Source organism: Eutrema salsugineum, unplaced genomic scaffold, assembly GCF_000478725.1.
Source record: "Eutrema salsugineum unplaced genomic scaffold, Eutsalg1_0 scaffold_6, whole genome shotgun sequence".
Classification (NCBI taxonomy): domain Eukaryota; kingdom Viridiplantae; phylum Streptophyta; class Magnoliopsida; order Brassicales; family Brassicaceae; genus Eutrema; species Eutrema salsugineum.
The window spans coordinates 5034347-5054260 of NW_006256547.1; the positions used below are offsets into that span (position 1 = coordinate 5034347).

Below are 19914 nucleotides of genomic sequence, written 5' to 3' on the forward strand. Positions count from 1 at the left end.
TGGATGAACGAAAGAAAGAAAGAATCAGACAAAAAGATTCAATGCTGAATAAGACAAGAAGTTGAGAACTACAAGAGGTAATTACCAGAAGAGAACACACAAAATCTAGGCTTCTGTCCCGGGAGAAGGATTTCAAGTAGAGAAATTACAATAAGAAATGTCTTAAAAATTAAAATCCATACATCTAACACTACTTCAAGTGGGACAGCGAATAACAAGATGTCAAGATCCCTTGATTTTATAGGCATCTCATTCTCGAGATTAACAGAAAAATGAAAGGCTTCCTCCTAATCAGCAAGTTTGTTGATCAACTTCATTACATTGAGAATCTTACGATGTGAACCGGTCTCCCACTTCGTTACATACGTTGTCTAGCATGGAAAGGAAGTCTCTCACAATCATGAAAACCCTCAATGTGTGACCTTCCTTGGAAGAATCTCCATCGAATTGCTCTGTGACCTCCTCCAATGCAGAGAGCGTCGAACTTTCTTGTGTTTTGATCTTCAGAATCTCCTCTGCAGCAGTTTCCAAGAATCGGGTCATCCTCGCCCTGAACTTCAGCCATTGATCTCCGCTAGATCCACTCTCCTTGCCCAGTCGCAGAATCTCCTCGATGTTCTTGATTCCTAGATAAAGCTCAGAGACGTCGTTTCTTAGAACACCATACTCAACGTCTGCCGATTTCTTGACATTGGCCAGTTCTAAATTCAGATTTCTGATGCCGTCTAAAGCTTTCACAGTGCCTTTTGATTTTATCATTTCCTGAACAACGAAATGCAAGAGACTGCTTCTTCCATCTAATCCCTTGACCTCAACGAGCTCGAGGAGCGTGTCAAGTTTGAAGCAATGAGCATCGCCGCGTTGGCTTGTTCCAACATTCATCTTGTTTCCTAGACTCAGTATAGCTACCAAAAGTCCTGAGAACATTCTATTATTACTTAGTTCTTCACAAGCAGCCTGCAAAAGTAGATAGGCTTATGAATACACAAGTTTACAACATCAAGCGCACATATATGTAGATCTGCTTATCTTCTGCATCAATATTTTACCTGTATAACACCGAATGATCTTTTGAGGCGATTGATCTTGCAGTGAAAATTAGCCAGTGAGAGCAACGCGTCAACCCGTTTGAACACGAAAGGCACATGAAGCAAGTCCTTAAGAAACCTCTCAGCTGGACCAAGCTTGACGATCACTGAATCATCCCTACAGCTCTTCAACTTCATCTCTTCTTCTTTACTAGGTGCCAATCTCGATAAACACTCAAGAAGTTCAGCTCCAAGTGCATCACAATCACCTGAATTGATAACTCAAGAATACAAATCAATAACACAACAAAAAGGAATGCCAATATATTTTTTTCCTAGAAATTAACATGTGATTACCTTCAAGAAGAGCTTTACAAATATCCTTTGTGGTTAAGTTAAGTCGCTGAAGCAGAGTAGTAATATTGTGAGCTTTTCTCGGATCTAAAACTTTGCTTTCTTGATTTTGGATCGGAAAATAATAGCTTAGACCTCTCTGTTTTATGTTTGGGTTTGAAGAGTTTGCAAGGAAAAGAGTCTCTACCATCTCTTTGTTCAATCTGCACACACACAGTCACAGAAACAAACTTCATTAAACTATTATCAAGAAAACAGACGCGAAGAGCGAAAAATGAAAGATCTAATCTTTCACTTTTCTTACTTGAAAGAGCTCGATCTAAGACAATCCCAAGCAGTTTTCTGACAAGAACTTGGTCGGAGTTTATCCCAATGGAGCTGGTTGGGAGGTAGCTCCGAGAAAGATGGCTTTTTTTCATCATGATGAACCACAAAAGACTGTGAAGGTGGGACAAGAGGAGGTGGCCTCGTCGGAGGAGGAGGAGCTGCTGCTTCTACATGGCTCTGTTGATTCAAAATTCTAGAAGAAGATTCACCAATGTTGATAACAAAATCTCTTCTTGATGAAATGGAATCAGAGGAGAGCAACACGGACTTCACATTCCGACTAAAGTCGTTCCAAATCGGCGGCGAACTATCCAGAAACTTCCGGAAAAACCCGTCGGGAGAAGTGGAAACTGAAGAGTAGAGAGAAGAAAGCGGCGTTCTTATGGTACCTCCTCTGTCCGGCGAGGTAGAGGCAGAGGAAATGCGAGGAAAGCCCAGATTTTGATTCCAGAAGCTAAACATTCTTAGAGAAGACGACCCATTTCCGTTGTTGTTCCTTACTCGAAGTCTCTCCGGCGACGGAGAGTGAAGGTTTTGCTCAGAAGAGACGTCTGAGAATCTAGGGTTTGAGCGTTCTTGAACCGGGGACATGGTGATGGAGAATGACCTAGCCGGAGAAACCCAACCAGAGGAGGAGCAAGAACGGGATGGACTTGAGTTTTCGGAACCAGCCAAAGAAGCAAGAGGTGAGAAGAACTCATCTTCTTCTTCTTCTTCGTTTTCCTCAGACTGAAAATCAGCTTCATAGTTGTGCTGGAAACTACGAGGAAGCAACGGAGGAAGCGGCCGTATCTCCGGCGACTCAGGCTTCAAAAAACTCGTTATAACACGGTCAGGTCCCTCAGCACCGAGGTTTAAAACCTCCAAGGTAGAGGCAGTAGCTGCTACAGAGAAGTTGTTGGTGGTAACGTGTCTTGGTTCATCATATCCATGGCTACTACTAGTACTACTACTGCTACAAGTAGTGTCCTTGAAATGACTGTTTTGACCTCGCCACCGGCCGTAGAGAAACAAGGCGACGCCGATGGCTGTGGCGGCGACGAGCACGGCGGAGATAGCCGGGACAAGGAGGGTAGGGGAAGTGGAATGTGGTTTAGGAGAGCGTGGAAGGACGAGGGCGGAGATGTTGGCCGGAAAAGTGGGGAAGACGGCGAAGGTGGTAGGAGGAGGCGGCGGAGGAGGAGCGGAGGACTCGAGAGGGAAGAAAGGAGGACTGATGGGGGAAAGAGGAGTAGGTAGAGCTGCAGCGTCGTCGTAGAGGTGGCGACGGCCGAGAGTGAGGGAGGATGCGCAGGATAGAGGGGAGGGTGCGCATGATAGCAGGAGGAAGAAGGAGAACCAACAAAAGGTCTGCATTTTCCTTCTGGGTTTCTGCAAAAGGTCTCTGTTTCACACACTACCAGAGGAAAACAAGTTAATGGCTCTCTATTATGGCCTGTCCTTGTGGACCTCTGTGTGACTGTATGAGAGTAATAACTAATATTACACTCTTTAACCATTTTACTTTTACCGAAATTGTAGCTACCCGTGATGGGTCAAATTTAATATTACAAAACATAGAGTTGAACTCCAAAGTTAGTAGTGTGAAAAAAGTGCATCGTGATATAAAATACCTCAACACCAAAAATCTAAAATATAATTTGTGTTATCACATAGTTTAATATTACATGTTGTCTGTCAAAGAATTTTGGTGTTGACGTCTACTAGCAAGTAAATCAATTTACAGTGAAATGCTGTTAAGTACACTGGAGATGTCACTGTGATACATTCCATTGATCTTCGAATGCTTAATTATCGTTCTTAATTCCGTGAAGCCTTTTTATGTTAAAAAAAGTTTACGGTTAAAATTTTCTTTTTTGATAGGACTTGGATACCGGGGTTGTTTGGTAGGTTATGGTAGTTATGGGTTACATGACAATATTTAATTTTGTACAAGGCTAGTATGTTTGCCTCTAGATAGTAAATCTAGAGTCCGTATTTACTTATAAATTTATTATATTAAAACAGAAGCATATTTAGTACTTGTTTCCAAATATTACTAATTTTTTTTAAGTGTTTAAAAATAATTTTAATAATTATTTATATTTAATTTCGAAAATTAATTATTAATTTAAATATTTTTAGAGTTCTTTAAATATAGGTAACTTAGATTTGATTTGATTTGATTAAAACTAATAAATCAGATATTAATTTAGATTTGATTTAAAGATTTTTATTTAAATAATTTCTATACTATTAAACATTTTTATCAAAAATATCTAGAATTTTTGAAAAAAAAAATTCACATATGAAAATAATGATCATATTTGAAATATAAAATATTTATAATGATGTAAATGATATGATATTTATGTTGTTTATATAATATATTTATAATAATATAATAGGTAAAATTCAATATAATTTAAATATTTAAAATATATTTTTTAAAATTTATAGAACTAAAAATATATATAAAAAATTGGGTTAAAAATATTTTGGTAACTAATATCACTAATTTTGAATTATACATGTATATCAAAAATATATTTTTCATACAAAATCAAAACATAAACAATTAAAAATTATTGCATACACTATAATGTGGTTTGAAAAACCAGTTGTACACTCTCTTCGTTGATTAAATTTTTAGAAAACTATAATGCTAAATAATATTGTTAATACATCTCAAACTTTTAACAAATAATTATATTATACAGTAATATGAACGGAAAAATTAGAATTATGTTTTTATAAAAGTTCATTTTGAATTAATATTAACGGATGGGTTAAAATTATATTTTTATAATCATAATTAATTTTAATACTATAAAAATATATCTAAACACAAAAATCAATATTTTCGCTTATTAAAAATATATTTATAAAAATAATTATATCTAAACTTAAAAACAAAAATTATATTACAAAATTCGTTAAACAATAAAAAATATTTCCGTGCGAATGCACGGATTAGAATCTAGTACAAATTTAAATTTGCTACATAAACTTGTATTCAAATATTATTTAGTGAATCCAGGAAAAGACTGTAATAATTACTTGAACTCTGAAGTTACCCGTCTTTCAAAAGAATCTTTTTTTGACTTTTTCTGCACCACCCCTCAATTTGCTCACTTTTTCATGGAAAACATCAAAGAGTTGTACAGTACTAATTGGCATTTTAACTATATATCCTTCTTTTTTTTTGCTCAAACTAACTATATATTCAAAAGCCCATTTCTTTTGTGAGCAGAAGCTCTTATCTTCAAGATTTTGGGTTTCATTCGTTACATTTGAACACAAAAAGGGGTTTTACTGGTTACCAATAAAACTGATTCAAATGAACACAAATTATCTATGAAAAATGCAACAACGAATTAAGACTTATTTTTATAACGGTTTGTTAACGATTTCAGTTTTTTATTTTTTTATTTCTTTTTCGAATGTTTTGAATTCTTTGAACAAAATATTTATAGTTAATCAATATTCTATTTTTTTATTTGATAATTGATTTACTCTTCAATTCATCAGTCACAAATTGGAGTCACTATCATCGAGCCAATCGATATAAATGAACTGCCCTCTCTTAAAAGGAATCACGAGATGAAGCTGTGGACAAAAGAATAGTTGGCTAAATAATAACCCACAAGTTACATACACTATACCGAGAGATCATGATTCAGTTTCATACCTCTTTTCTTAACTCACAAATTTCCTTGCTGCAACATTTCTCGTAGACCTTAGAGGATTTGCTATCTTTTCATTTGTACCATTGTCAATCAAGCTCTGATGAGTGATGGCTTCTTCATGAACATATGTTGTACCTATGGTGAATGTATCGAGTTTCACACTTTTTTTGACCTCTTGGTAGGATCTGCATACACGACACTGTAACAAAAGCAAGTAGAAACGATTGGGCTAATCATCTATTGAAATCCCTTTTGTCCTCTGAGTTGTGAATCATTTTTGTCTGGCTAGAAACCACTTCATCCATGTGGACAAACAATATCTTGCGATGTATTCCGGTAAATCCACCTGAAAACCCCATCTCAGATGAGAAGAACGCAATTAAGAAAACAAAAACTTAACAAACAAGAACACGAAACTCACACTGGTCCATGTTGCAGAAAAACCATCAGTAGATAGCAACCAACTTCGACTAATTTGATGCAGACCTAAAAGCTCATCATCAATGAGATCATCATCATTATCATCATCAATAGTTCTCTTCTTTTTCTTCTTTCTCTTCTTCTTCCCCTTCTTGTGCCTCTTTCTAGAAACACGGCTTCTACCATCAGAGTCAGATTCGCTTTCTTCAGAGAATCCGTTATGACTTAGCAACGAGTGGTCACTTGACCTGCGGAACTTAATTCCATTTTCTCTAAATAGAGACTCCCATGAGTCTACACTTTGACATTCCTCCGATAGTCTGAAGTGAATAGTCCAAGAAAGTAGCCCAAGTAATTTTATCGCCTCGGTGTATTTCATCTTTGAAAGCTCTCTCAAGAGTAGAGTAAAGCTGGTGCCGTTTTCCAAACCTCTCCAGACATCTGCCATGGTTTCTTTCAACATTCCTCCCTCATCATTGACGTTCTCATCAAGTACAAGCCGTAGTAGCTGTCGACCTTGGTTGATAATAGAATTCAGCAACAACAGCTCATCAATAGATTCTGTGTCAGCATATTTCGAAAGAACAACCTCGAGCCAACAAGACGAGTCACCAAAATCCCAAGATTCAGTTTTTGGACTGAAACAGTTGCCAAGCAATTCAAGAAATTGACACAAGTCAGGCTCTTCGAGAGTGATAAGGAGATGTTGGGTTAAGGAGGAGAAAGACTCCTCATTAAGAAAGTCCTCTACAGCATCCCACACATAACTCACATCCTCTTCGTACATGAGACGGATAAAGAGCTCTAGAAAAAACTTGGTGTCAAGGAACAGAATCTGACCATCTTTGAGTGACTCAGCAAACTCGTTGGATGACCAGAACTCAGGAACATTGTCGAGAAAATTCTCAATGGTTCGTTGGACGTCAAGATCAAGAAGGTAATGAGGCTTTGTAGCAACAACCGCAGGAGATTGCCCGTGTTTGCCTCGCCATTCAAGCTCTTCCCAGCAAATATCCCGGTTCGCAAATGCAAACTGAGCAAAAGCTCTTGCACCTCTTTTGTGATCAGACCCACCATCAACAGCAAAATCAGAAAACCACTCTAGTATACGCTTCGGATTCCCTGCACATTTCAAAAACTCAACTGAAGCATAATCTCAAGATAATGGAAAAAAACAAGATTTTTGAAGAGCACAAAATCAACCGGACTTCACCTGCAAAGAATTTCTCGAGTAAATAACTTCTTTTGGCTAACACAGATCCAAGTTTCCTCGGCCTCTTCTCAAACATCAATTGCAGGAGCTGAGATACAAGCTGCGTCTTTCTGGGATTTGATCTCAATAACCTCATAAAAATATTGACTTGCCTTCTCCGGGATATAGAGATACTAGAAAGAGCACTACAAAGCCAGAGTCTAACTTCTGATCGAGCTCCAATAGTCACCAATGATTGAATTTGAGAGCCCAATTTGTTTAGTAGAGTCAAAATCACGTTGAGGTTGCTTCTGTCGTCGGCATCACAGTTCCACTTGGGTTGAGACAAGAACAAGTTCACCATCTTGGTAGATATTCAGCTTGATCTAAATTTCAATACGATATGGGCTTGGTGAGAGAAAGCTGCAATTGAAGGTTCCAAGTTAAGGAATATAGATTATCTGAAGCTTCATGCGCGTAAGAGAGCAATGCCCAGAAATAAATTGCATTGAACCAGAGGGAAGAAGAAAGACAATTTCAAACAAAAATCAGAAACTTAAATCGATTTAGATATCGGAAACGAAACATTCATATCGAAAATCTCTACAGTAGGTTTTGAGATACGAATTTGAGGGTTTGGCAAAAAAGAAGAAGAGCACCGATATACTCCGTCGTCGGGACAGCGAGAACTGGAAACTGGAAAGGAGAAAATTCGGGCAATATGCATATTAGATGACCGAGCTGCTTCTGGTTCGCTATTTGTCCCAAACCAAACCGTTCTTTTGGATTGGTTCGAGCCGACCGGTTTCAATTTTTTTCGAAAAAGAAAATGTAACAATTGCGTTGGAGCGTGCAGGATTAAGTATGTGTAATGGGAGAGACCCTCATGGATCTCTTGCACATTTTTTTATAATAAAAATGGGTTATTTGGGTATTAGAGACCTAATGAAGAAACTTGTATTTTTAAAAGGTCGAATGGGAGAGATATTTGAGCAGGTGATGATGTCGCTCAACCGACCTGCTTCTTCTCTTCTCTTGATGTCCCTCCCCGTGCAGAGAATAAAAAGACAAGAAAAAACTAATGAGCACATTACAACAAACTTATAACTTCTAACCACAAACATGTGATTTGTAAACATGATCATTGACATTCAATTCTATATCAAAAGAACTACAACCAAGATCTCGGATGAAACTTGTAACATAACTTGTAAACATGATCATTAACATTCAATTCTATATCAAAAGAACTATAAACTACAAAACGATCCATGAAACTTGTAATAAGCAAAAAATTGGTAATGAACCCCAAGTAAACATAATCGGATGGAATCTCAATCAATCTCAATGACACTATCTACTACAAAATCTGTAAATTATCATGTCATAATCGATAGATTAAAAAAATCAAACCATAACAAGGAATAACCCTAAATCAGCCGATGTATATCATCAAAATCAATCATCAAACCCACAAACCTAAACAGAAGCCTAAATCAAACGAGATATAGAATCAAAAGCAACCATCGATTCTAATAACCCCTTTGATTAAACCAATTCAGCCATAACCCAGTAAAACCCCAAAAAAAATTTATAGATATTCTTCGATTTTACCTCCGCTGAGCAAATCCATCGCCAATCAGCTTCGATCTGATCCATCCACAGGCGTCAATTTCGCCGGCTCGGTCGGCAGCAGTCGCATCCGTCGGTAACAGTCGGAGCAGCCAGGAAGAGACACCGATTCGTCGTGGTTCGACGGAGAGAAGAGAGAAAGGAATTATCGGGAAAAAAAAAACCAGACAAAAAAAATGTTTTCTCCCTAATTTTATTATCCAATAATTTTGTTCCACGTGGCATTAGGAGACGTCTCTTGCAGGTTCTAATTAGAAGACGTCTCTCCCATTTGTTTTTCCTTGCTGATTTATTTAAATGCCAAAAAAACTCTTAAAAACGATGGGAGAGATCCCATTGCACATGGTCTTATATCGTAGTTTATATCGTAGTTGCTTGACGATGAAAAATTTCCTATTGAATTAACTTTCCTCATTAGATTTATCTCCAAGGAGATGTCATCAATGTTATATTTTCTTTTTGTCGTAGCATTCAATTATGTTAGGAATGATCTCATTGACCCGGTTTCAGAGAAGGCTTAGGTTTTAAATTAGATTAAAAACAAATGGTGGTCCGAAACTCCACACACGCTAAAAGACAAAACTTGTTTATGTTTAAAACACTACTAATAAAGATAAAATCCATAGACGATGATAAACCATAGATCTTTGATGAAGCTTTTAATTCTACTATGTTTACTCGTCGTCCTCGTCCTCATCATCATCCCCACCATCACCAACAGAGTTCAACGCCTTCACTCGCTGGATCAGACTAGCCTTCCTCTCGTCATAAGTCAGTTTCTTCGGGTTGTACCTCTTGTGCTCCTTAGGAGCCTCTTTGTCCGATTTCTTGACTGATGGATCAGCCCTAATTGCTGCGTGTACCTTCTTGTACATCTCTTCCATGTTTTCCGGTGCAAGATCCTTCTTCAAGTAGTCGCTGAAATGACTCTGGTATTTCTCTGGCTCATCCTCCATCAACAGCTGCACATAGTAGCACAATTGGACATTTGATAAGGATAATCTCACAAAACAATTAAGAAATCAGCTGTATCCACAAATGATGTTAAGACGAGTTACCCTCATGTAATCAGCGACGTGACCTCCATAAATGTATTTCCGGTGAATTTCAGCATCAAGGTTCTTTCCTTCCTTGTTAAACCCAGCAAACCGCTTGTCACTGTGTGGGATGTCAAGCCCACCATCCAAAGCACCCTATTTAAAGAAAACATATACCCCACTCTCTTCATCAACCCTCCACTATAACAAAACAACTAACTCATCTAAGATATGAAATCACTGTATCTAGATATCCGATTGTTTAAGTTGGGAAACTGAATTTTGACATATCGGTGAATAAATACCTTGAGGGCACCAAACACACGGTTTCCGGTTGTGGTCATGACAAGTCCAACGTCGAGAAGAGCACGGAATGGCCTTCTTGTTTCAGTTGGCTCGACAGAATAGTCTTCTCCAGTGGCCTGTATAATAAAAAATTACAAAAATGACGTCAGTTATTCATATTCCAGACAAGGTAGGGCAGACACAATATAATAGAAATTTATATCATATATGCACTCGTACCTCAGCATTGCCCTCGTACTCAGCATCCATCTCAAGCATCTTAAGGACACGGCGAGCCAAAAGAAGACCAGTACAATAAGCTGAAATCAAGCATAAAGAGATTCATAACCATACAAGTGACATTGTAAGAAATGAGAGATACTTATCAAGCAGTTAAAAAATGGTTAATTCTTTACCTGCAGCATAATTTGTAAGACCCGCTTTAAGACCGTAACGAGGCAGCTCATGCGCATAGGCAGATGCAAGAACATTGTCACCAGTGATAGTGGCAGACACTATTTGAACAATTATGTCTTTGTTGGTCTATTGCAGGCAAAAAAAAATCAAGACTTAAATCGAGTCCCAAAATAAAACAGAATTGACATGGATGATAAGCAATGCAGAGAAGTCAACAATACTTACAAATCTCACGACATAACGAAACTTTGGGCTGTTATACTTGTTCTTGTCTTGATTGATCAGACGGATCCTTGCACGATAATCGGTCTTGCCCTCTGAAAAAAACAAACGCATGAGATAATCATATATTTTTCTTGATAAGGAACATAACAGAAACAAAGTAACATACGTAGTATAGTCTTATATAACATACCACGCCTTCTCCTGAACTTCACTTGATATCTCTTGAAGTAAGGCTGCTTCTTTTGGGGTTTCACGAACACCTAAAATAGAGCAGTGGAAAACAATAAGGATCAATTCAAAGCCAATGTGGGTCTGTTTAAAGTTGATAAATTACTAATCAGTAGAACGTTAACCAAGTGCCATTGTGTTAATACTCAAACAAGTTGGTATGCAGGTCTATGAATACAGATTTGCTAGAGGTGATAATCAATCTATGAACTAGCTCAAAATAAACATATGTCTGAATGTCTACATTTTTTATTGAACATGTTGATAAAATGGAGAAAACAAAGGAAAATTGCAACAACTAATCAGATGAAACTCGTATAGGTCCAGAGAAAACTTGAAGAGTAGGATGACAAACAAAGGAAGGAGGAGTACTCACCATAGCTGGATGATCACTGGCCGCCGAAAATCGTTTCGAGCCTAGGCGAGAAGAGACGAAAAAAAAAGCGATATAAAAATACTAAAACCCTAGTGTATCCTCTGATGTAAATCAACGGTCAGGATTCGCTTACGGTAGGATGCTAGGTTTACTTGGGATAATATCAAACTAACTGGACGGTGACGCAGCACGAACTAAAAAAAACAGATACATCTTGATAAAAGTAAGTTTGGGCCGAAAAAAAGTGAAAAATAACTGTCATAAAAAATTAAGTTTTTCACCAATAAAAATTACGCTAGCTCATGAAAAGCCCAATTTGATAACAAATAAAATAATGTCTAGCTCACGAAAAGCTCAATTTGCCACATTCATTAAAAAAACTGTTAATGCATATGATTAAGAGATCTCTGTGATCAAAGAATATCAAAACTTCTCTTACCAACATTTGGCAAAAAGAATATCAAAATTACTTATCAAAAAAAAAAAAAAATTCAACATTACTTTTAGATAGCTAGACACTGGTGAAAACATATTGTTTGGCTAGATAGCAAATGCATAAGAGTATGATGGTATGATGGTAATGTGCTCCTTCCCACGACGAAAAAAAACGTTCTATAGTTAGAGCTTGAGATCCTTGGAATCAGCCAATCCTCGACACTGTTCGGTTCTGTTATCAGTTGGCAACTTTGGTGGAGGTAATGTGTTGTTTGCTGAATCCAGTACCTGTAAATGGTTTTGTCCAGCTCAACAAACGTCACAAGGGCGTATACAAAATAATACACACATTCTAAGAAAATGAAAGAAAGTGATGTCGGTTTCACCTTTTGAGGCGGTTTACCCCACACATCTCCGCCATAATACATCACCGGTCTTTCTGTAACGTTAGACAAATATATCAAGGCTTTATCAAGCTTTATATATAAAACAAATTTCCTTGAAAGAGTCTTAAAAACTCACCAGACAAGTCAACACCCTAGGGTCATTGTACTGATGCATTGCAGCTGCCCAACCTACAATCAGAATAGTAAAGTGTTTGAACAATGTGACACGCACACAGACAGCATACTAACTCTCCCAAGTCTCTTAAGGTCCCAAACCACACCCAGTTACTCAAACACCTTCCCCACATCTCAAGCCCCTTCTATATATGTTGATCCCACTCACAGTTCACATGCTCATGTGTCAAAAGTATTCAATGTTACTTATTCTGTTCGATCATAATGTTTATACTAGCAGACAGTGAGAATGAGGAGGAAGCCACATCATATTGATTAAAAGACTTTAATTTGGAATACGTACGATCACTCAGAAGCTGAGAAGCTTCACTCGTAGAGCAACCCTCTAGAGATATAATCCTTGGAGAAGAGTTTTCCCTGTGAAAACCAGCCGCATCAGGCTGACTTCTCTCGCCCTCGTTGCTATTGGAGCTTCCTGTTCGATCAAATTTTACCCTTACTTTAGCCAAGAAAACAACCACACACACACAAATGACTTATAACAATATCATTACAAGAAAAAAGTGATTGGAGCTTCTATTAGAATGAGACCTCCGGATTTTCTAATAAAAAAAAAGTGACTGCGACATTTAAAATTACAGGTTGAGCAATTGAATCATTATATTTCAAACGGTTCTTGAGATCATCAATTAGACACAAAGCATCAGTTTACAGAGTTCCCATGCTAGCAAGTGGACCAGTGTCTCTCTACAATGAGATAAGCTTTCTTCCTCTAAATTCGCTAGTAACTATATCTGAACCCCAAATTAATCAATAGAAGCAAATAAAGAGAGAAGCAACGAACCTCTTGATCTCCTCCGGTTCGAAGAACGGTTCCTACGAGGCAGAGAAGAAAATCTCAAAGGAAGCCGAGAAAAACAAAGAAATCATTCGAAAACAAAGGAGGGATTACTAATTACTACCTTTGGTTAGGTGGAGTGTATCGATTGGGTGCGGAGCTTGGATCCATCGTAGAGGAATAAAGGTTCTGCAACTCCCGTGGAGATCTGTGTCAACTTCTTTCTATATATTCTGCGCCGAGCTCGTAGAAAAGGGTCTTTTATAATCCTTCACGCGCTAATCCTTGTAAATTTATTATTCACAGCTTTGTAGAAATTTTTTTTTTTTTTTCATGTATAAAAAGAGGATAATATAGAGTAGTCATATTTTGTAACCGAAAAAATATTCTTTTCGGGATCCAGTTCGATTCCTAGTGACCGAAAAAACCTTCAGGATATCTACAGTGTTTTATTGTTTATTTAACTTCTTAGATTTAGCTTTTTAAAATTTAATAAATTAATTGGCCAATACTCTTCTTCAATTATACTTGGTCAAAACTTTCTATATTTTCTGCGCCGAGCTCGTACAAAAGGGTCTTCTATAATCCTTCACGCGCTAATCCTTCCGCGAGTGTTTGTAAATTTATTATTCACAGCTTTGTATAAAAAGTTTCTTTTTTATTTTTGTGTGTCTATGTATAAAAAGAGGATAATATTTGTAACTGAAAAAATATTCTCTTTTGGGATACAGTTCGATTCCTAGTGACCGAAAAAACCTTCAAGATATCTACGGTGTTTTATTGTTTATTTAACTTCCTAGATTTAGCTTTTTCAAAAATTCAATAAATTAATTGGCCAATACTCTTCTTCAATTATACGAAAAGTGTATACGTAGTAGCACTTAGTCAAAACTAGCCGTTGCCATTCTTTCTATTTTCGAAACAGCCGCTCCTTCTGAATCTGCTTCTCATTTCTGATCTCTCTCTCTCACTCTCACTCTCACTCTCACTCTCAGCTGCCTAAGCCTCTCAATGGCGACCTGTATCAGAAAAGGATCACCAAATTCGGAGCCAAAGCTTCAACCTCGCGCCAGATCTCCTCTTTCCGAGAATCTCTCTCCAGCTACCTTCCCACGATCTCCTCTCTCGCTCATCTCTCCTCAGAGCTTGCCTCAATTGAAGTGGAACTCGGGTCTATCATCGCCTACCCTCTTATCTCCCACTACTCTTGATGATGATGTTTCCGAAGAGGAAAACAAAGATGACGATGAAATGAGTATTTCGTCGGTCTCAGACGCCGGAGGAGGAAACGAATTATTCTCCGATTACGATCTGGAAGACGACGAGGAAGAGGCCATGAAGGTTTCGAGACGCTACGATGAAGAAGAAGTTTTTGGGCTTAAATCCAGCTCGAAATTGAACAGAGGATTGTTGAAGGATAAGAATCTGAGAATTGAAGTTCCATTTGGGAACAGAAGAGTCACAGACGGAGAATTGGATCTCCGAAAACTCGCCTTGAAGAATTCAACTCCGGGTAGCTATCTCCGAGAGGAACCGCCGCATACTCTGAGCTCCAAGGTACGCGCAAAGTGGCAGTGAGCTATGAAATGTAATTTGTTCATCTGAGAAAATGAAACATTTTTATCCTTACAAGATATGTAAGCTAAATATTGGAATTAATTTTTGTCTTAGGGTTCGGTGTATTGGGACACAGAAGATATGGGAACCCCAAGTGCACCACCTATTATGGAAATTGGACAAGAAGATAATACCTTGGAGATAGAAAATGAAGTTGAGCAGACTGAGCATGAGATTTGTAGAGAAGCAGGAGTTGAGACTAATCAAGAAAACAGCACTTCTCATTTGTATAGAGATGCGGAATTTGGGGGAAGGTATTCTCGATTTCATCGAGCTTTTCTATTTTGTTCTTGGACCGGTCTTGATGTGTTTTAGCCACGGTGTATTGTGCAGTGTGAGGGACACTAAAACTGGGGAAGATGCACAAATCCAGGAAACCAGCTCCGATGACATACATTGCCATAGTATCAGGTTAGCTACTTAATTTTCTTCACATTTTATAATAAAAGATTTTAATTAAAAGAGTAAAGTTGAACTATATTATGCCTTACAAAATTGTCAATTTTCCGTCGGCAGTGGTCAATATGCTTGGCAAAGTCTTTTGGCATATGATGCTTGCGTAAGACTATGTTTGTATGCATGGTCAAAGGGGTCTTCTGAGGCACCTGAGTTTCTGCGTGATGAGTGTCGTCTTCTTCGAGGTGCATTTGGGTAGGACATGTGTTACTCAATGGTTTCTGAGATATAATATTTGTCTTATTTTGAGTTACTGAAACCAGTCTTTTCCATATGTGTTGTTATAGTTTGCATAAGTTTCTGTTGCAACCTCGGGGTGTAAGATCGACTGAAGAAAACAAAAATGTGAAACCAGAGCAAAAGACATCCTTAAAGACTAAAAGCGTGGTCAGAAAGTTGAGGGTGGAAGGTAAACTATTCTTTTTCTCATGAGCTAAAAGTTGGGTCCAAAAATATAGTTTTGAAGCTGTATGGCATAAATCATATAATACCTCTTCAATTGTGATTGTTTTAGTAAAGAGACTTCGAGTGATACCACAGCGCAAACTTAGAGGCACAGATTCTCTACGGAGTCTGATGAATTTGCCAATGGGGGCAGAGTATTGCAGACAAGTTTCAGCACTTGTGAAGAATGGGATGAGTTCTATCAAACTGGCTACTCTTTCAGCAGTTTCAGAAGGTTTGTTTTTATTACAAACTAAACATTTGTTCGACCATTTCCATGATATTTTGTTGTGAATGGGATGAGTTCTATCAAACTGGCTACTCTTTCAGCAGTTTCAGAAGGTTTGTTTTTATTACAAACTAAACATTTGTTCAACCATTTCCATGATATTTTGTTGTGAATGTGATTTGTCCAGGCCGGTTCATTTGTGCTTAATATTGGCCCATCTATCACTGGTTGGACAGAGAATAAAGGAGATGACTTGACTTTTTCTTGTGATTCTACATGCAGAACAATTCTCCTGCTACCTTCAAATGAAGAGCACAGCAGAAGAAGGTCAAAATGAACAAGGATCTTCTGTTTGTTTGCAACCAGGAACTGGAAGTTACCATGTCTTGTAAGCCCTTTTCTTTCTCTTAAATGTTTGTTATGGAGCTGGGACTGGGATAGATTTTTAAAAAATATGTATGCAAGTGGTTGGTTGAGAAAATATTGAATATACCTATAACTAAGCCAAACTGTTTGAATAAATTAAAAGATTCCTGGAAAGTTCAAGAATTAGTAATTCAGTTTTCAGAGTACTCACAACTCCTCCTTCAGCTTTCCTGAGCCAGAAGGCGACGCTCTTCTAATAGAAGTTCAAGATAAGAAGAAATCAGTTCAAGGAAAAGTAACGATTCCTATGGCATCCTTAAATGATAATCCGGTAAATATGCCATTAGTGTGCCCTCCCCGAGTTAGATCTTCTGAGAATATGTTATAGTGCTTTGGAAAGTTAGATATATTGAAGAAAACTCTATATTTTTTCAGAATGAAAATGTTAGATGGTGGCCAATATACCATGGCGAACAAGACTGTGTTGGCAAGATCCAGCTCTTTATTGGTAGCACGACCACATCCGATGAAGACTATCACATAAAGGTCTGTTTTTTCTCCAACAATCATCAGATTATCTATGTTTTAATTTGTGAGATAATTTCTCACTTAGGTTTTTCATTTTTGTCTGCTACAGAGTGCACCTGTTGTGGAGACACTAGCATACGATTTGCTACTAGAAGCTGCTACGCGTGCCCAAAAGTTTAATCCTCAAAACTTAGGACTGAATGAATCTTGGAAATGGCTGTTAAGCGAATTTGCAGATTATTATGGAGTTTCCGATTCATATACCAAGTTGAGGTACTCATAAAAATATTTGGTTACTACTGCCTTGTATCTATTATCTCAAGGTCTATTATCTCAAATATATTGCACCGAATAATGCAGATATCTCTCACATGTAATGACTGTGGCAACTCCAACAAAAAATTGCCTACTACTTGTGCATGAGTTACTTTTGCCCATCATGAGGGCTCGAAGTGATAGGAGTTTGACAAGACAGGAGGTAATTCCCTTTCTTTTTTTCTTTTTTTTCTTTTTTAGCAAATCAAAATATCTGATGTCATCTCATCAAAATCAGTGTCTTGTCGAGTTGTCACACTTTAGTCTGAAATCTGTTTATGGGATTATCATCATGACTCCATGGGGCTACTTATTGACGACATGTTCTACTCTTGCAGAAAAGTATCTTGATGGATTGTGAAACAGAGATAGAAAAACTCTTGGCAAATGTTTTCGAGAACTACAAGTCCCTAGATGAAAACTGCCCTTCAGGGTTGGCAGACATAGATGGTCCGGTGCAAGAGTCGGCTTCAACAGCACTTTCTCCAGCTGTACAGGTTTTTAGCCTCCTTCATGATATATTGTCCCTTGAAGCACAAGAAATTTTGAAGAATTACCTTCAGGTAGGCCACTTTTGGTTTTCTTGATTTTGTAATATATCAAGACTATGATGTTCACGATTTTCTTGATGGAAAACCTACTGCAGACGGCAGCAAAAAAGAGGTGTCGGAAGCACATGGTTGAAACCGATGAGTATGTTTCCTGCAGCTCTGAAGGTTTTCTTTTAGATTCCGTCACAATCTCTACTGCCTACCTGAAAATGAAGAATCTTTGTCTAAACATAAGCAACGAAATAGAGACTGATATAAAGATCACCAATGAACATGTACTCCCAAGGTAAAAAGATCCAATTCAATCACAAAAGTTACATCATTTATCTGGTTATCATTTTAGATCATTTCCGAGTCTTGATATTGATTAAGTCTTATTTTCTCATACCTTGTTTATCATTTAAGCTCAATCGACCTATCAAATATAGCTTCCGCAGTATACAGCACTCAGCTATGTAACCGGCTCAGGGCATTTCTGTCAGCAGTACCACCATCCTGCCCATTGCCTCATGTCAATGAGCTTCTTATAGCAGTTTCCGATTTTGAAAGAAACCTACATTCGTGGGGCATCAGGTTTGACATTAGCTTTTTGGAATCAAAATATGGTGGTTACTCGTTGATTCTCTTTAACCGTTTGTTTTATGTTTATTCAGTCCAGTACAGGGTGGTGTAGACTCTAGGGGGTTATTCCACAACTACATAATGGTTTGGATACATGATATGGAACTTAGGCTACTTGACCGATGCAGAGCGGAAAAGGTATCATCCTGATCATTTTTCGGTTGATCCTTCAAATAACAAAGCCTATCATTTGACTGTAATAAGCCTCGGATGGCTTTTTTTGTCAGGTTCCCTGGTCTGGTGTAATAACAAACCACTCAACATCACCGTTTGCTGAGGACATGTATGAGAGAATAAAAGATTCTCTTGTAGAATATGAAGTGGTGATTAGTCGATGGCCACAATACACATTGATTTTGGAAAATGTAAGCTACTAACTTATACGAGTGATGTTAAGTTTTCAGCTTACTGTATTAATTATCAAGACTAACTTGGGTTCACTCTTTTTTGTCATGTACTCTTTTGGAAGACTACTTCCACTGTAGAGAGAGCCATTGTTAAATCGCTGGAGAAACAATACAATGACATACTTACTCCTTTAAAAGACAGCATTCCAAAGAGGCTAAATATGCATGTCCAGAAGCTGACAAGAAGGCAATCATCAGCTCTCTACTCTGTTCCAACTCAAGTAAGAGCCACCCACAGACCGTGTTTAATAGAAGTATTTACAATTTTGACTTATTTTGATCTGTGCTTAACATCATCATCTCTTGTTGAATGCAGCTGGGAACTTTCGTCAATACCATAAAGAGAATTCTTGATGTTCTTCATCACAGAGTTGAGGATATCTTGAGACAATGGGCATCGTGTCTTCCTGTCGTTGAAGACAAGAAGATACTCTTTGGGGAGCAAATGAATGTAATCACGGTCTTGCTCAGGACAAAATACAGAAACTACATGCAAGCCGCGGTTGATAAACTTGTTAGCAATGTAAGTTCTACAACTCCTCGTATCTGCTGTATTTCAATCCATGCATGTTCTAACAATCTATGTATGTGGATGTTTCAGACGCAAACAAACAAAAGCACAAGGCTGAAGAGAATCTTAGAGGAGATAAAAGAAAATGAGAGAGAAGTCGAAGTCCGTGAACGTATGAAGATGCTATGCTCACAGATCACTGACTCAATCTCAAATCTGCACGATGTCTTCACAAGTCAGATATTTGTGGCATCGTGCCGCCTTTTCTGGGATAGAATGGCACAGGTGATTCTCATACATCACATATATGTACATACAGACTCTGTCATATAAATGATTCTTTTTGATGCTGAGATCTTTTATGGTTTTGTTCACATCCCAGGTGGTCTTGAAGTTTCTGGAGGGAAGAAAGGAGAATGAAGTAGGATACAAAGGCTCTTACTATGCTCTTGGGGTAAAGAAATTATAAAATTCTGGCACTACACCATAAAACAGACAATGTGTTTTAGGGGGTTGAAATTGACCTGTTATAAAATGTTTTGCAGATAATTGAGGACACGTTTGCATCAGAGATGCAGAGGTTGCAAGGGAACTTGCTACAGGAGAAGGATATGGAGGCTCCTCGTTCGGTGATTGAAGCACGTTCCATTCTCTCTAGAGACACTACCAATCACTCTTCTTACTTCTATGTCTAGTCAGTCCTATATATTTACTCCCAACTTTAACTCTATTCGATTCATTTGTTTTGACATATCGTATATATGTATAAATTTACATTGCAGACCGTAATATACAATGTGTATTCCATTGATCCTAGCTGATATCTTTTTTGACAAACAATGTGTTTTATTAATAAATGAGATGGCCACAACGTAACCAACACTGT

General features: G+C 37.8%; 5 protein-coding genes across 11 annotated transcripts; 1 reads left to right on the forward strand and 4 right to left on the reverse strand.

The window, feature by feature from the left end:
* Positions 1–65: 65 nt before the first annotated feature.
* LOC18013036 (formin-like protein 9) lies at positions 66–3139 on the reverse strand. The gene is made up of 4 exons (XM_006395131.2): positions 1687–3139; positions 1386–1585; positions 1050–1297; positions 66–957 (listed from the first exon to the last, which is right to left on the reverse strand). Exons 1-4 carry the CDS (start codon positions 3063–3065, stop codon positions 331–333), a joined length of 2454 nt encoding a protein of 817 aa, XP_006395193.1. The 5' UTR covers positions 3066–3139; the 3' UTR covers positions 66–330.
* Positions 3140–5256: 2117 nt separating this feature from the next.
* Positions 5257–8846, reverse strand: LOC18013125. Of its 6 annotated transcripts, none has more exons than XR_002897642.1 (5): positions 7614–8846; positions 7011–7412; positions 5799–6919; positions 5380–5723; positions 5257–5297 (listed from the first exon to the last, which is right to left on the reverse strand). XR_002897642.1 is itself a non-coding variant. In XM_024151307.1 (5 exons), the coding sequence occupies exons 3-5, from the start codon at positions 7351–7353 to the stop codon at positions 5649–5651; spliced, it is 1539 nt and encodes a 512-aa protein (XP_024007075.1). In that variant the 5' UTR covers positions 7354–7412; positions 7614–8018; positions 8604–8846; the 3' UTR covers positions 5257–5648. The 6 variants fall into 6 exon arrangements, 5 of the variants coding, with proteins under 5 accessions (XP_024007075.1, XP_024007073.1, XP_024007076.1 ...); XM_024151307.1 differs by having other exon boundaries at positions 5257–5723; positions 7614–8018; positions 8604–8846; XM_024151305.1 differs by having other exon boundaries at positions 5257–5723; positions 7614–8023; positions 8604–8846.
* A 279-nt stretch (positions 8847–9125) lies between these two features.
* On the reverse strand, positions 9126–11320 carry LOC18013074 (60S ribosomal protein L5-2). Its single transcript, XM_006395134.2, has 8 exons — positions 11190–11320; positions 10776–10845; positions 10586–10677; positions 10360–10486; positions 10184–10263; positions 9964–10080; positions 9680–9814; positions 9126–9583 (listed from the first exon to the last, which is right to left on the reverse strand). The coding sequence occupies exons 1-8, from the start codon at positions 11190–11192 to the stop codon at positions 9296–9298; spliced, it is 912 nt and encodes a 303-aa protein (XP_006395196.1). The 5' UTR covers positions 11193–11320; the 3' UTR covers positions 9126–9295.
* Positions 11321–11547: 227 nt separating this feature from the next.
* Positions 11548–13219, reverse strand: LOC18013075. 2 transcript variants are annotated; one of them, XM_024151694.1, is made up of 6 exons: positions 13108–13219; positions 12990–13021; positions 12489–12620; positions 12147–12199; positions 12011–12063; positions 11548–11912 (listed from the first exon to the last, which is right to left on the reverse strand). In XM_024151694.1, the coding sequence occupies exons 1-5, from the start codon at positions 13152–13154 to the stop codon at positions 12052–12054; spliced, it is 276 nt and encodes a 91-aa protein (XP_024007462.1). In that variant the 5' UTR covers positions 13155–13219; the 3' UTR covers positions 11548–11912; positions 12011–12051. The 2 variants fall into 2 exon arrangements, with proteins under 2 accessions (XP_024007462.1, XP_006395197.2); XM_006395135.2 differs by lacking the exon at positions 12011–12063 and having other exon boundaries at positions 13108–13218.
* Positions 13220–13986: 767 nt separating this feature from the next.
* Positions 13987–19772, forward strand: LOC18013049. The gene is made up of 21 exons (XM_006395136.2): positions 13987–14540; positions 14655–14854; positions 14934–15011; positions 15117–15251; positions 15344–15465; positions 15571–15735; positions 16012–16117; positions 16321–16426; positions 16531–16641; positions 16733–16896; positions 16984–17101; positions 17277–17501; positions 17585–17775; positions 17895–18062; positions 18143–18248; positions 18338–18475; positions 18580–18738; positions 18834–19040; positions 19119–19313; positions 19411–19482; positions 19574–19772. The coding sequence occupies exons 1-21, from the start codon at positions 13995–13997 to the stop codon at positions 19721–19723; spliced, it is 3462 nt and encodes a 1153-aa protein (XP_006395198.1). The 5' UTR covers positions 13987–13994; the 3' UTR covers positions 19724–19772.
* The last annotated feature ends 142 nt before the right edge of the window (positions 19773–19914 follow it).

Bases quoted from the DNA above. Each gene is read 5' to 3' on its own strand.
- LOC18013036 (XM_006395131.2), bottom strand. From the start codon at position 3,065: ATGCAGACCTTTTGTTGGTTCTCCTTCTTCCTCCTGCTATCATGCGCA. The intron at 1,586-1,686 runs GTAAGAAAAGTG...GTGTGTGTGCAG, and splicing joins CTTAGATCGAGCTCTTTCAA to ATTGAACAAAGAGATGGTAG. The intron at 958-1,049 runs GTAAAATATTGA...CTACTTTTGCAG, and splicing joins GATCATTCGGTGTTATACAG to GCTGCTTGTGAAGAACTAAG.
- LOC18013125 (XM_024151308.1), bottom strand. From the start codon at position 7,353: ATGGTGAACTTGTTCTTGTCTCAACCCAAGTGGAACTGTGATGCCGAC. The intron at 6,920-7,010 runs GTGAAGTCCGGT...TGAAATGTGCAG, and splicing joins ACTCGAGAAATTCTTTGCAG to GGAATCCGAAGCGTATACTA. The intron at 5,724-5,798 runs GTGAGTTTCGTG...TGGGGTTTTCAG, and splicing joins TTTCTGCAACATGGACCAGT to GTGGATTTACCGGAATACAT.
- LOC18013074 (XM_006395134.2), bottom strand. The intron at 10,081-10,183 runs GTACGAGTGCAT...TTTATTATACAG, and splicing joins AGTACGAGGGCAATGCTGAG to GCCACTGGAGAAGACTATTC. The intron at 9,584-9,679 runs GTAACTCGTCTT...TACTATGTGCAG, and splicing joins ACGTCGCTGATTACATGAGG to CTGTTGATGGAGGATGAGCC.
- LOC18013075 (XM_006395135.2), bottom strand. From the start codon at position 13,154: ATGGATCCAAGCTCCGCACCCAATCGATACACTCCACCTAACCAAAG. The intron at 12,621-12,989 runs GTTCGTTGCTTC...TTGATCGAACAG, and splicing joins GAACCGGAGGAGATCAAGAG to GAAGCTCCAATAGCAACGAG. The intron at 12,200-12,488 runs GTACGTATTCCA...TTCTGATTGTAG, and splicing joins TTCTCAGCTTCTGAGTGATC to GTTGGGCAGCTGCAATGCAT.
- LOC18013049 (XM_006395136.2), top strand. From the start codon at position 13,995: ATGGCGACCTGTATCAGAAAAGGATCACCAAATTCGGAGCCAAAGCTT. The intron at 17,102-17,276 runs GTAATTCCCTTT...CTACTCTTGCAG, and splicing joins GGAGTTTGACAAGACAGGAG to AAAAGTATCTTGATGGATTG. The intron at 17,776-17,894 runs GTAAAAAGATCC...TTATCATTTAAG, and splicing joins AATGAACATGTACTCCCAAG to CTCAATCGACCTATCAAATA.